The sequence below is a fragment of the Salvelinus sp. IW2-2015 genome, linkage group LG20 (assembly GCF_002910315.2).
Source record: "Salvelinus sp. IW2-2015 linkage group LG20, ASM291031v2, whole genome shotgun sequence".
In the NCBI taxonomy this organism is placed as follows: domain Eukaryota; kingdom Metazoa; phylum Chordata; class Actinopteri; order Salmoniformes; family Salmonidae; genus Salvelinus; species Salvelinus sp. IW2-2015.
The window spans coordinates 58,245,866-58,259,988 of record NC_036860.1 but is presented as its reverse complement, the minus strand read 5'-3'; the positions used below and the strand labels follow the sequence as shown (position 1 = coordinate 58,259,988).

Genomic DNA, 14,123 nt, shown 5'->3' with positions numbered 1-14,123 from the left:
AACCCTTTATGAGTCAACAGGGCTTACAGTAGATGGAAGATGTTCTCATGAAAATTAATTAACTACTGAAGCAATTAGAGGAACACTATTACTACAAACATCTGTGAGCTAAATACAACAATAACAATTATATGAATTAATTGCAATTGCAGTGCAATCCATTCAAGGGATCCAAGTACTTCATGCTTGAGTAGCACCCATACCAGCAATGCATGGCGCACCATGTATCAAAGACGGTTGACTAACTGTTAAACACTGGAAGCGTATATTGAGAGCCGTAGGTGTTTTTCTTAAGGGGGGGCAGTAGAAGGAGAAAGGCCTGGCTACAATTGTGCTTTGGCTGCGTTACACTCAATAATACCAGCTGAGAGCAACTGTCTCCTCTAGAACGGGACGTGTGTGTTTCCCTATGAAGGGGTCCCGGGCCAGGCAGGGATCAGCAGGGGTGCGGGACAGGACAGGTGCTTGGCTCGGGGTCACCTCTCGCTGGGCGTCCCTGTGGAAGGAGGCCCTCTCCTGGTTGTGGGGTGGGAGATCACCTCGTCAACAGAGAGAACGGGAGTCACACAGGCGTCCGTCCCATCGAACACTCGACCACACTCCTACCTGGGTCTTAGTGGCAGACTGCTAAGTGAAGATCTGCCTCAGCTCTAGCCAATCACAAATGCTCATCTGGGGAGGAAGATTGACAGCATCCAATCCCAGGCCTAAAAAAAGTGATATGCAAATGATAAGATATGAGGAACACAAATATATGTATGCAGTAGAGCTGGGGTGTCAAACTGGTAACTCTAATGAACTTATCCTTTGCAGCAAAGGTAACTCTGGGTCTTCCTTTCCTGTGGCAGTCTTCATAAGAGCCAGTTTCATCATAGCACTTGATGATTTTTGCACTTGAAGAAACTTTCAAAGTTCTTGAAATTTTCCGGATTGACTGACCTTCATGTCTTACAGTAATGATGGACTGTCATTTCTCTTTGCTTATTTGAGCTGTTATTGCCATAATATGGACTTGGTCTTTTACCAAATAGGGCAATATTCTGTATACCAACCCTACCTTGTCACAACACAACTGATTGGCTCAAACGCATTAAGGATAGAAATTCCACAAATTAACTTTTAACAAGGCACACCTGTTAATTGAAATGCATTCCAGGTGACTACCTCTTGAAGCTGGTTGAGAGAATGCCAAGAGTGTGCAAAGCTGTCATCAAGGCAAAGGGTGGCTACTTTGAAGAATCTCAAATATATTTTATTTGTTTAACACTTTTTTTGGTTACTACATGATTCCATATGTGTCACGCCCTGACCTTAGTATTCTATGTTTTCTGTATTATTTTGGTCAGGTCAAGGTGTGACGGGGGTGGATATGATTGTTTTGTATTGTCTAGGGTTTTTGTAGGTCTAGGTGTGTGTGTGTAGTCTAGGCATATGTAGGTCTATGGTGGCCTAGTTTGGTTCCCAATCAGAGGCAGCTGTTTATCGTTGTCTCTGATTGGGGATCCTATTTAGGTTGACATTTTCCAGTTTGGTTTGTGGGTTATTGTCTATGTGATGTTGCATGTCTGCACTCGTGTCATTTAGCGTTCACGTTCGTTTTGGTATTTTGTATAGTTTGTTCAGTCTTCTTATTTATTAAAAGGGAAGATGTATATTAATCACGCTGCGCCTTGGTCTCCTCTCTACGACGTTCGTGACAATATGTGTTATTTCATAGTTTTTATGTCTTCACTATTATTCTACAATGCAGGAAATAGTAAAAATAAAGAAAAACCCTAGAATGAATAGTTGTGTCCAAACTTTTGACTGGTACTGTATGTCTCGTGTCTGAGCCATTGAATTGCGATTCCACTTTGTCTCTGTACTGACGGTTTGCCTGTTTATTACATTACGGAGGGCATAACTGCACTGTTTGTATTTGACCATATTTCCAGTCACCTTACCGTGGTAGTTCACGCTTTCAGTTTTGCGTAAATGCTGCCATCTATCGACGTTTTTGGTTTGGGTAGGTTTTAATAGTCACAGTGGGAACAACATTCCCTATGCACTTCCTGAGGAACTCAGTCACCGTATCAGTGCATACGTCAATGTTATTCTCAGAGGCAACCCAGAACATAGCCCAGTCCACGTGATCAGAACAATCTTGAAGGATGGATTCCGATTGGTCAGAATAGACCTCAGCATGGGTTCTTCCTGTTTGAAAAAAAGGAGTGAGTTTCTGTACGTTATCACAATCTCACCATGAGTAGTTAATCATGAAACATACTCCACCGCCTTTCTTCTTCCCGGAGAGTTCTTTATTCCTGTCCGCACGACGTACTGAGAACCCAGTTGGCTGTATGGACGGGGACAGTATATCCAGAGGGAGCCATGATTTCATGAAACAGAGTATGTTACTGTCCCTGTCTCTCTGGAAGAAGATCCTCACCCTGAGCTCGTCTACTTTATTGTCCAGGGACTGAACATTAGCGAGTACTATACTCGGAAGCGGTGGATGATGTGCAGCCTCTTAAGTCGGACTAGAAGTCCACTCCGAATACCTCTTCTCCGCCGGCGACGTCTTGGAGCAGACTCTGGGATAAGTTAAATTGCCTTGGGGGTACGAACAAAGGATCCAATTTGGGAAAGTCGGATCTGGTCAGAATGCTGGTGAGTTACTGTCGCTCTGATATCCAAAAGATATTTCCAGATGTATGTAATAACACAAAAAATGTTCTGGGCTAATAATGTAAGAAGAAAAAAATATATATATAATATATACTGCGAAGTTGCTTAGCAGCTAGAAGCAGAGCTGCCATGTCTGTCGGCGCCATCTTCTTCATTACATATGAAGGCGCCCTACGCCCGAAACGTAAGCCTGTTTGTTTGTCCCGTGAATAAAACTCAGATCAATGCAGGCACAGAGTTCTCCTTTTTCTTTCTTTTCCTGGATAGTCTCCCATTGACGTGTTCTGGGGTAAGGAATGTTTTATGAATGAGTAATTAACCAAAATGGTTAATCTGACAAAAAGACAGAATTAACACAAGTTTAGAGTTTGCTTCTTCAATGTAACTAGTATACTGCAGATAATAATGCAATAGAGTCACTGGCCCTAGCCTAGAATAAGTAACCATTATAGGAAATAAAACTGCCATCTCAGTTGTGAAATCAGTTTGGGAAGACAAACTATGTCTGCATAAAAATAATATTATTGCATTAAGGATTTCAACGATCACAGCTGTGCTCATATTTGCCTGGTTTTGATTGGCTGTGGCGTTAGGTAAAGGACATCTTCTAAGATGATTGCCATTAAAAAAAATGTCAGGGCTAATTACTGACGGGTCGTTCGCGAACAAGTCGGCTCAAAGAGCCGGCTCTTGTAGGTGAATGTTGGGAGCCGGCTCACATTTCAGAGAGCCGTATCTATTCATTAAATATAAAAAATTAAGATATGATTAATCAACAGACTTAAATGAATATAATTAACTAATTCAAAGAACAAAAAAATAAATTAAATAATATAGGCCTAAATGCTCAAGCGCACACATACGTTCTGACTGTCTGCTCAGACTAACAACCTCACATTTTGTTCCTGTCAATCAGACATGCAGTGTCAACCAATGAACCAAAGATGCGTGAGGGAGGGCCGAGCCAACTCACTCACAGTCACACACTTAGCAACTGAGGAGAGAGAGGAAGGACAGCTATGAAAACAACAGCTGGAAAATGAGTCAGAAGCACAGTAGCATTTGGATGTATTTTAATAATGTAGACAATGTTAGAGCACAGTGTAGAATTTGCCAAAATAAAATCTCATATAAAGCCGGTTCTACGCACAACCTACACCGGCGTATGCGAACTGTGCACCCAACTGTGAAGCTAGCTGTAGCGGAGCTTTGAGAAACTAGCGGGCCTGCTAGTGATAGTGGTGGAGCCAGCACCTCCACACGTGGGGATGTATCCACTCAGTCAAGTAGGCCTACTCCACGACCCACAGCAACGCAGTCTTCTATGGACCAGTTTATGCCAAAGGACTATGTCTGCAGAAAAACAAGCCCAAATTGATATTGCATTGGCTAAAATGATTGCCACCGATTTCCAGTCATTGGAGGACAGAGGTTTTAGAAGTATTAGCAATAGTCTAAATCCAATGTACACAATTCCAAGTAGGAAAACCCTTTCAAAATCACTTATTCCACAACTGTACGAGAGCACACAGGCTTCAGTGTGGGAAAGAGTCCAAAAAGATTCTGCAGTTTGCCTTACCACTGACTGCTGGACATTAAGGGTAACCACTTCTTACATGTCGGTTACATGTCACTTCATTGATGTTAGCCTTCAGTGACACCAGAGTGATTGATGAGGCTCTTCAAAGAATAACCTCAGCAGCAGGGAGGGACAGTCCCATCAGTCAGCTGGCTCAGGCACCAGGGCAACAGGAAGAAGAGGGATCAGATGGAGCAGAAGCACCAGCAGTAGTGCCACAAACGTCTGCTGTTTGGATGCTGTTTGACGAGAGAGCAGCTGGGGATGCAGCACGAAGGAATCCCTCAGCAGATGCCATTATGGAGGTCCGATCCTATTTGGAGGAGCCCCTATTTATTTTTCTTTGTTATGGTGCAATATTCAATTATGCTGTTCAGATTGTATTCGTTTTGAATGGTTAGATTTAATATGCACTTTGTTCATATACATTAAAAAGTTATACTTTAAATGCAAATGTTTAATAGCATTCTTTTTCATAACAAACCAATGCATTTTTAAATACATTGTGGTTAAGGTAGAGTGTGATTTAATTTAATAATTTTATTATAATTGTTTTAACACTAATCATAGTCAAACTATTGCAAACTGTTTGACTTGAAAAAATACAACACATATTTTTTTTAAAGAGACGTTTGGGAGCCAAAAGAGACGTCTCTTTTTGGTGAGCTGGGCCGAATGAGCAGGCTCACTAAAAAGAGCCGGAATGCCCATCACTAGGGCTAATTGCCTTGCCAACCAACAATGTGACTGTTTTGGCCCGTCACCGCGGCAGTTATCAGCAGATTACGTGTACTTCTTACTGACAAAAGAGCAGTCATCTACATCACAGGCATGAATAGGAAATAGCCGACTGCATACCTAAGGTTTGCATACCAACATATGTAGTTTACATAAATGATTTACTCAGTGAAATTGGAATGGTAAGACATGACGTGGTTATTAAATCCTTGAATATGGGAGCTACAATATTATGATTCTTCCCGTAACTAAAACCGTGATTTTTTTTGCATTTGCAGATCTCTTCACAGCATGGTATTATCCTTAAAATTGTGATCTCTATCTTTGGAAAAGTGCCCACAATCCCTGGAGTAAAAAGAAAGTACAAGCCTTAAGCAAAACGTAATGTTGTTTACAGCGATCATGGAGGGGAGGTTAATATATTCATTGAAAAATAAAAATGGGGCTTCAGGCGGCATAGCGTCTAGGGCTCTAACAACATATAAAATATGACAGTGAGCTGCGGCAAAAGTCAATAAAACCAAACCTTGAGCACATCCCACCTAATCTACGTACTAGACTTGACTGGCATTTATTAAAGACATGCTCCGTTTTTTTGGCAACTAAGAAATACTTTTTTTAACATACCGCTTTTGGCTGGATTTGTAGCCAATGTGTAGTTCATACATGCATAATCTATGAGCAGAATGAATGACATACCTCAATTAGCCATGAAATCCCTAGTTTAAAAGCGACTGTTTTCAGAAAGCTGTGCCACACTATTTTTCCTATATTTCTCCCCACGTGGGCCAGCACCCTAGCAAATGAAGTTCAGGTTTCAGGAGCAGAGAAAAAAGTTTGGAAGTTTCTGTTGTTGTTGAGGGCCCTGGTTCAGAGTCTTCTTCTATTAAATAAACATTATATCCTACGGCCTTCTTTAGGCAAAAAACAATATGCTGCAATGTACAAACCAGTATGTGTATCATCTTATGATATGCATTGTACAGATGTACCTGGAGCTACAGAGCATTATTTCACTATTGCTCTTTAGAAAGCATTTACTGTAGGTGTACTGAGAACAGCACTGTGGGTGTAGAAGTGGACTGAGGGTCGTGATCTGCTCAGACCTCAACTGGGCTGATCTCATTCTCACCATGCTGGCATCAATGACATGCCCTCTGCCCAACCTGGTCCTCTCCAGCAGGACCAGGACCACCCCGAAGGCACACGTCAGACCCTCGCCCGCAAAGTCTGCCACCAGGTTCAGAGGAGGGTAGGGCTTCTCATGGCTCCGGCCCAGCATGGACAACAAGACTGACACAGGAGGAGGGGAATACACGGAGTAAGCGAGGCAGAATTGGAGGGAGATTCTTTTATGTCTGTATGGACAATGGTACAGTACATAGAAAGGATGCTGTAAATGATCTAAAATAAACATCTAGTCTAACAGAAAGTCATTAGCTACGTAATAAACCATAGTCATTGAATTTATAGCCTTCAATTATATTCCAGATGATAATTGAAATATGATACATTATTAATAACAATAGGTTTGAATTAGCTTGAGTTCAAAAGAAGTGTCATTCCACCAATAAAGTGCCTTTTGGGCAATGTAAATGACACTCCCCCCAAAAAACGTTATTTCACCAAATGTTTACATTCTGTCATAAAGAGCACCTAGAAACATGGCTATAGTAACTGGCAATTAAAGTAACAGGGTGTCACGGTCGTCGTAGTGAGGAGACCAAGGCGCAGCGTGATGATAATACATCTTCTTTTTAATAACGAAGAAGACTGAACAAACTATACAAAATAACAAAACGAACGTGAACGCTAAATGACACGAGTGCAGACATGCAACATCACATAGACAACATAGAACACCAGACATAGAATGCCCACCCCAACTCACGCCCTGACCAAACCAAAATAGAGACATAAAAAATGAACTAAGGTCAGGGCGTGACACAGGGTTGAAGTTTTCATCTTAAATCCACCATAACTCCCATTGTGACAGGGGGAATGGAGGGGCAATTGAATGCAAGCTTCCCGAAAAAAATGTATTCTTAAAACATTTCTAGCCTATCTATCTATAGTTAACAGGGTTGATGTGTTATGCTTAACCTGCTCAGTTTTCCACCACAAAACAAAACAATTTCATTTTTCTTTTGCACATATAATTTCACAATTTTCAAACCAGAGTTCAGTTCACTTAACAGGTTAGACCTTAAAATAAGAGGAAATGTAAATGAATCACTAATCACGCAAAATAAATTATTGTCTTCAGAAATGACTTTGTCAAAGCAACAAAGTAACTAGGGCTTTACAACGATGGTGAAATTACATTTTTGGGTTAAGTGGGATAAAAATCAGATTAATTGAATTTCCCTCGTGTTCCATATTAAAGGGCACTTCATTACCCCTTGACTTATTCCACATTTTATTGTGTTACAGCTTGAATTCTCTAAAATTCTCTCACCCATCTTTTCACAATACCCAATACTGACAAAATGAAAACATGTTTTTTGAAATGTTTGATTTACAGAAATATCTATTCACCACCTTGAGTAAATACTTTGTAGAAGCACCTTTGGCAGAAATTACAGCTGTGAGTTTTTCTGGGTAAGTCTAACAGTTTCCATAACTAGATTGTGCAACATTTGTCCATTATAATTTTTTCTTCAAGCTATGTCAAATTGGTTGTTGTACATTGATAGACAACCATTTTCAGGTCTTGCCATAGATTTTCAAGTAGATTTAAGACAAAACTCTAACTAGGCCACTCAGAAACATTCACTGTCTTCTTGGTAAGCAACTCCAGTGTAGATTTGGTCTCATGTTTTAGGTTAGTGTCCTGCTGAAAGGTGAATTCCTCTCCCAGTGTCTGGTGGAAAGCAGACAAACAGGTTTTCCTCTAGGATTTTGCCAGTGCTTATCTCCATTCAGTTTTTTTCATCCTGAAACACTCCCCAGTCCTTAACAATTACAAGCATACCCATAACATGATGCAGCCACCACTATGCTTGAAAATATGTAGAGTAGTACTCAGTTGTAAAGACACGTTGGGTCCTTGAAAAGCGCTATATAAGTCCCATGTATTATTATTCTGTAATGTGTTGCATTAGATTTGTCCCAAACATAACACTTTGTATTTAGGACCAAAAGTGAATTGCTTTGCCACAATTTTTGCAGTATTACTTTAGTGGCTTTAGTGCAGGATGAATGTTTTGGAATATTTTTATTCTGTACAGGCTTCCTTCTTTTCCCTCCGTCATTTAGGTTAGTATTGTGGAGTAACTATACAGTTGTTGATCCATCCTCAGTTTTCTCCTATCACGGCCATTAAACTCTGTAACTGTTTTAAAGTCACCATTGGCCTCATCGTGAAATCCCTGAGCCATTTCCTTCCTCTCCGGCAACTGAGTTAGGAAGGATGCCTGTATCTTTGTCGTGAGTGTGTGTAATGATACACCCTCCAAAGTGTAATTAATAACTTCACCATTCTCAAATGAATATTCAATGCCCGCTTTATTTTTACCCATCTACCAATAGGTGCCCTTCTTTGCGAGGCATTTCTGAAACTTCTTTGGTCTTTGTGGTTGAATCTGTGTTTGAAACTCGCTGCTCGACTGAGGTACCTTACATATAATTGTACGTGTGGAGTACAGCAATGATGTAGTCATTCAAAAATCATGTTAAACATTAAACACTATTATTGCACACAGAGTGAGTCCATGCAACATATTATGTGACACATTTTTACCCCTTCACTTTTTCCACATTTTGTTACGTTACAGGCTTATTCTAAAATTGAGTAACTAAACACATTTTCCTCATCAATCTACATACAATGCCGCAGAATGACGAAGTGAAAACAGGTTTTTAGAAATTTTAGCATAAAGTATTCAGCCCTCTGCTATGAGACTCAAAATAGAGCTCAGGCGCATCCTGTTTCCATTGATCATCCTTGAGCTGTTTCTACAACTTGATTGGAGTCCACCTGTGGTAAATCCAATTGATTAGACATGATTTGGAAATGCACACACCTGTCTATATAAAAGGTCCCACAGATCACAGTGTTAATCAGAGCAAAAACCAAGCCATGAGGTCAAAGGAATTATCCATAGAGCGCTGAGACAGGATTGTGTCGAGGCACGGATCTGGGGAAGGGTACCAAAACATTTCTGCAGGTGTCCAATAGCACAGTGGCCTCCATCCATTTAATTTCACCTTTATTTAACCAGGTAGGCAAGTTGAGAACAAGTTCTCATTTACAATTGTGACATGGCCAAGATAAAGCAAAGCAGTTCAACACATACAACAACACAGAGTTACACATGGAGTAAAACAAACATACAGTCAATAATACAATAGAAAAATAAGTCTATATACAATGTGAGCAAATGAGGTGAGATAAGGGAGGTAAAGGCAAAAAAGGCCATGGTGGCGAAGTAAATACAATATAGCAAGTAGTATAGCAAGTAAAACACTGGAATGGTAGATTTGCAGTGGAAGAATGTGCAAAGTAGAGATAGAAATAATGGGGTGCAAAGGAGCAAAATAAATAAATAAATAAATACAGTAGGGGGAGAGGTAGTTATTTGGGATAAATTATAGATGGGCTATGTACAGGTGCAATAATCTGTGAGCTGCTCTGCAGCTGGTGCTTAAAGCTAGTGAGGGAGATAAGTGTTTCCAGTTTCAGAGATTTTTGTAGTTCGTTCCAGTTTTGAAACACCAAGACTCTTCCTAGAGCTGAGCAATCAGGGGAGAAGGGGTTCAATACTTATTGACTCAAGACATTAACTTTTCATTTATAATTAATTTGTAAATATATATATTTTTTAAAGCAATTTAATCCATTTTAAATTCAGGCTGTAACGACAAAATGTGGAAAAAGTAATGGGGTGTGAATACTTTCTGAAGGCACTGTAACAGGCTTTTAAAATTCAATATTGGTACACAAGTTCTACTGAAAATATCAAAGGGACGCAAAAAGGTACTCTATTCGTGGAACGACCCAGATGGTTGCCATCGAGACTATTCAATTATTACAGAGCTATCAATCGTAAGTAATATGCCATTGAATGGTCTGTTTTTCCTATATTTGATTTTCAACTGAAGCCGTTCCACATCTTACGTCACTGATGGAAAGTCAAGAGAAATAATACGAGTTTTATTACAGTGAAGTTGTTTCCACCTGACATGACGAGGTAGTTGATGTCATGGCCAGCAGCCTTGGCTCCACTCATGCCGTAGCCAGTGAGGCATGAGTAGATCAGACGAGGGCTCTCCTTCAGTAACTCCTCTGGACTCATGCCCAGCTTCTCCATAACTCCTACACAGAAACACAGTTAATGGAGAGGAACAGACTTTAGATACATTCAAAAAAGGAATACAAGTACTGAGAAGCAACATGAAAGTGTACCATTAGTCAGGTGCGACCTATTCAGAACCAAACACCCACACCACATGCCCAGAAACAGAAGACAATGCATCACTAAGCAACTAAAGCCTCTTGCAAACAACTACCGTCAGAGTCATGTAGTTGAGGTTGGGCCAGGGACACTGTCTATTTCTATAGACCCTGCACTCATAACCATCAAATAGACAGACCACTGCAAACCCTGGGAATTTTTTTTTTTTCAATACAGCCACCAGCTAACTGGGAAAGTAACTTCAGCTAACCAAGCAGTCTCCATATAAACCCTTTCTCAGACTCAAAACAACCGAGATGCAGAAAGCTTAGCCTTTTTTAGGCCAAAGGAGGAGAGAAACTTAATTAATTGGAACCCGGCACAGTAGTAGACCAGAAGAGTGCAATTGATTTCACTCTGGGTTTAATTGCAGGGTTGGGTAATCGCCGCTTTGACACAAATTATAGGGAAATCAGTGGACTACATTCGTTATTGGACAACGATGATTCAGAAAAAAATGCAAAGGCTTTCTACACAAAAATAAAGAGCTAAGTTTGCTCCCTTGATTAGCAGGGAGGACTCTGATTCCAAGGTCAAAAAAAGTAGATGGACGGTCACGTGATGTTACATCCCCTGAACCAGGAATGAGTATTCAATCTATTGCTCTTCCTGTTAGACTCTTTAGTACCCATCACTCTGGCTGACTGTCCCTCATGCCCTGTGTCTACAGCGTTAGTGGATTCCGACGCCGCGGGTAACTTTATGGATCAGACCCTTGTCTCTGCTCTCAATATTACTACCTACCCGCTCTTCTCTCCTTTTCCAGTTCAAGGTCTCGACTGTCGGCCTCTAGGATCCGGAACCACCACACACATCACCCAACCACTCACCCTCACCGTGGAGCCCAATCACCAGGAAAACATCCCCTTCATTCACCGGTGCACCAGTTCACAAGATCATCCTCAGCCTACCTTGGCTTCAGCGCCATAACCCTACCATCTCATGGTCGAGGATGAGAATCACCGACTGGTCACCTGAATGCCCGGAAGACCTGCTTTCCTGTCCCCTGTGGTTCCACGTCGGTTGAGAGTCCTGTGGTTGCCCTCCAGCCCAACATCACGGAGGAATATCAGGATCTAAGGGAGGTATTCTCCAAGACCCGCGCTACCGGTTTCCCTCCTCATCACCCCTGGGACTGTGCCATTGACCTGTTTTCCAGTGCTACACCTCTGCGCAGACGCATCTACCCTCCACCCAGGCCATGGAGGACTACATTCAACAGGCGCTCCAACAGGGTTTCATCCGCAGGTCCACGTCCCCTGCTTCGGCTGGTTTCTTCTTCGTGGCCAAGAGGGAGGAAGGATTACGCCCTTGTATCGATTACCGTGGTCTCAATGACATCACCACGAAGTATTGGTACCCTCTCCCGCTGGTGCCGTCAGCCATCGAGCAGCTCCACGGGGCCCGGTTCTTCAACAAACTGTAGGCACTCCGCAGGTCCAATCTCATTCGCATCCGGGAGGGGGATGAGTGGAAGACGGCGTTCAGCACGATGTCTGGTCACTACAAGTACTTGGTTATGCCCTTTGGCATAGCCAATGCTCCGTCAGTGTTCCAGGCATTCGTCAACGAGGTGTTCAGGGACATGCTCGGATATCAGCTGATTGTGTAAATCGATGACATCCTGATCTTCTCGACCAACCTGGAGAATCACATCACTCACGTTCGAGCAGTCCTGAAATGCCTCTTGGCTAACCACATGTTCGTCAAGGCGGAGAAGTGTCAATTCCAGAGGGCTGTCTCCTTCTTGGGCTACCAAATCAGCCCGCAGGGAGTGAGGATGGAGGACAAGAAGGAAGATGCGGTAAAGTCATGGCTAGTTCCAACCACCATCAAGGGGTTACAACGGTTTTTGCGATTTGCCAACTTTTACCGCCGCTTCATCAGGAACTTAGGTGCCGTCGCCGCCCCTCTCACCTCAAGGGTGGGCCTCGTAGGTCGGTTTGGTCTCAGCGAGGCCTTTCGTCTAAAGGGGCGTTTCACCTACCCAGATCCCACGCTACCTTTTGTGGTTAACGCAGACGCATCGGAGGTGGGTGTGGGGCCAGTTTTGTCACAAAGACAGGGGGACCCACAAAAATTGTATCATTGTGCTTTCTTCTCCAAGAAACTGTCCCCCGCAGAGAGGAATTACGACATCTGGAGCTCTTTGTGGTGAAGTTGGCATTAGAGGAGTGGAGACACTGGCTCGAGGGTGCCAAGGAACCATTTGTCATCCTCACTGACCATCGGAACCTTGAGTACATACTCCTTGCACGCTTCACGTGCAAGGAGACTGAATCCGCGCCAAGCCAGATGGGCCCTCTTCTTCACCAGGTTCGACTTCAGGCTGACCTATCGCCCAGGTTCTAAGAACATCAAGGCCGATGCCCTGTCTCGTATCTACGATTCGGGAGAGGCTCCTGTCCAGAAGGCACCAATAGTCCCATCCTCCCGAGTCGTCGGTCCAGCTGTTTGGGACGTAGATGTGGACATCTGCCAGGCTCTAGAGAGGGAGCCCACACCCCAGAATTGTCCTCCCGTGCGCATCTACGTTCCCAAAGGGATATGGGATCGGCTGCTGACCTGGGCACACAGCTGTCATCGCTGTACATCCAGGTATTTCTCGTACCATCCATTCCATCACTGAGAAGTACTGGTGGCCCACCTTGGTGCAGGATGTTACGCGGTATGTCATCTCCTGTTCCGTGTGTGCTCAAACCAAGTCCCCCCGGAATGCTCCAGCAGGGAAGCTCCTGCCGCTTCACGTGCCTCAGCGACCTTGGTCCCATCTCTCCATTGAGCGTTACTGATATTCCCCCTTCTGATGGTTTCACCACCATTCTGGTGGTAGTGGATAGATTCTCCAAGTCATGTCATTTAATCCCTCTTTCTGGTCTTCCCACTCCTCTCCAGGTCACTGAGGCACTCTTCCAGCAGGTCTTCTTGCATTATGGCCTTCCGGAGGACATCGACACCCAATTTACATCCCGAGTATGGAGGGCCTTCTTGGAGAAGCTTGGGGTCACGGTTAGCCTCACATCCGGGTATCGGCCTCAGTCTAACGAGCAGGTGGAGAGGATGAATCAGGAGCTGGGGAGGTTCCTGAGGCGTCAATGTCAGGACCGGCAAGGTGAGTGGGCACGTTTCCTTCCTTGGGCAGAGTACGCCAAGAACTCTCTACATCACACCTCCACTAGGTTGACCCCCTTCCAGTGTGTGTTGGGTTTCTAGCCGGCCCTGGCCCCGTGGACCCTGGGCCAGACCACGGCTCCTGTGGTAGATGAGTGGTTCCGGCTTGCGGAGGAGGTGTGGAACAATGTGCACGTGAGACTCCAGCGCGCCGTCCATCATCAGAAGGAGCAGGCAGACCGTCACCGCAGTGAGACCCCTGTGTTCCATTCTGGGGATCGCATCTGGCTCTCAACCAGGAACCTCCCACTCCACCTGCCCTGCAAGAAACTGAGCCCCCGGTTTGTGGGGCCGTTCAAGGTTCTCTGGAGGGTCAATGAGGTGACATACAGGTTACAATTACCCAGTCACTACCATATCTCACCCTCTTTTCATATCTCCCTGTCCCCTAGCTGATGCTGTCCCCCACGACACACCTCCACCCCCCCTGGACATTGAGGGTAGCCCAGTGTACACTGTCAGATCCCTGGATCCCAGTATCTGGTGGACTGGGAGGGGTATGGAGCGGTGTT

General features: G+C 43.6%; 1 protein-coding gene across 1 annotated transcript; it reads right to left on the bottom strand.

Annotated features, from left to right (window-relative positions):
- Positions 1-351: 351 nt before the first annotated feature.
- On the bottom strand, positions 352-11,368 carry LOC111980024 (alpha-methylacyl-CoA racemase-like). Its single transcript, XM_024010705.1, has 5 exons — positions 11,352-11,368; positions 10,392-10,408; positions 10,164-10,301; positions 6,117-6,277; positions 352-516 (listed from the first exon to the last, which is right to left on the bottom strand). The coding sequence occupies exons 1-5, from the start codon at positions 11,366-11,368 to the stop codon at positions 352-354; spliced, it is 498 nt and encodes a 165-aa protein (XP_023866473.1).
- Between the last annotated feature and the right edge of the window lie 2,755 nt (positions 11,369-14,123).

Excerpts from the sequence above, each read along its gene's own strand:
- LOC111980024 (XM_024010705.1), bottom strand. Across the intron at positions 6,278-10,163 it reads CAACTACCTCGTCATGTCAG|TCTTGTTGTCCATGCTGGGC; the intron begins GTGGAAACAACT and ends CTCCTGTGTCAG. Across the intron at positions 517-6,116 it reads ATGTCATTGATGCCAGCATG|GAGAGGGCCTCCTTCCACAG; the intron begins GTGAGAATGAGA and ends CCCCACAACCAG.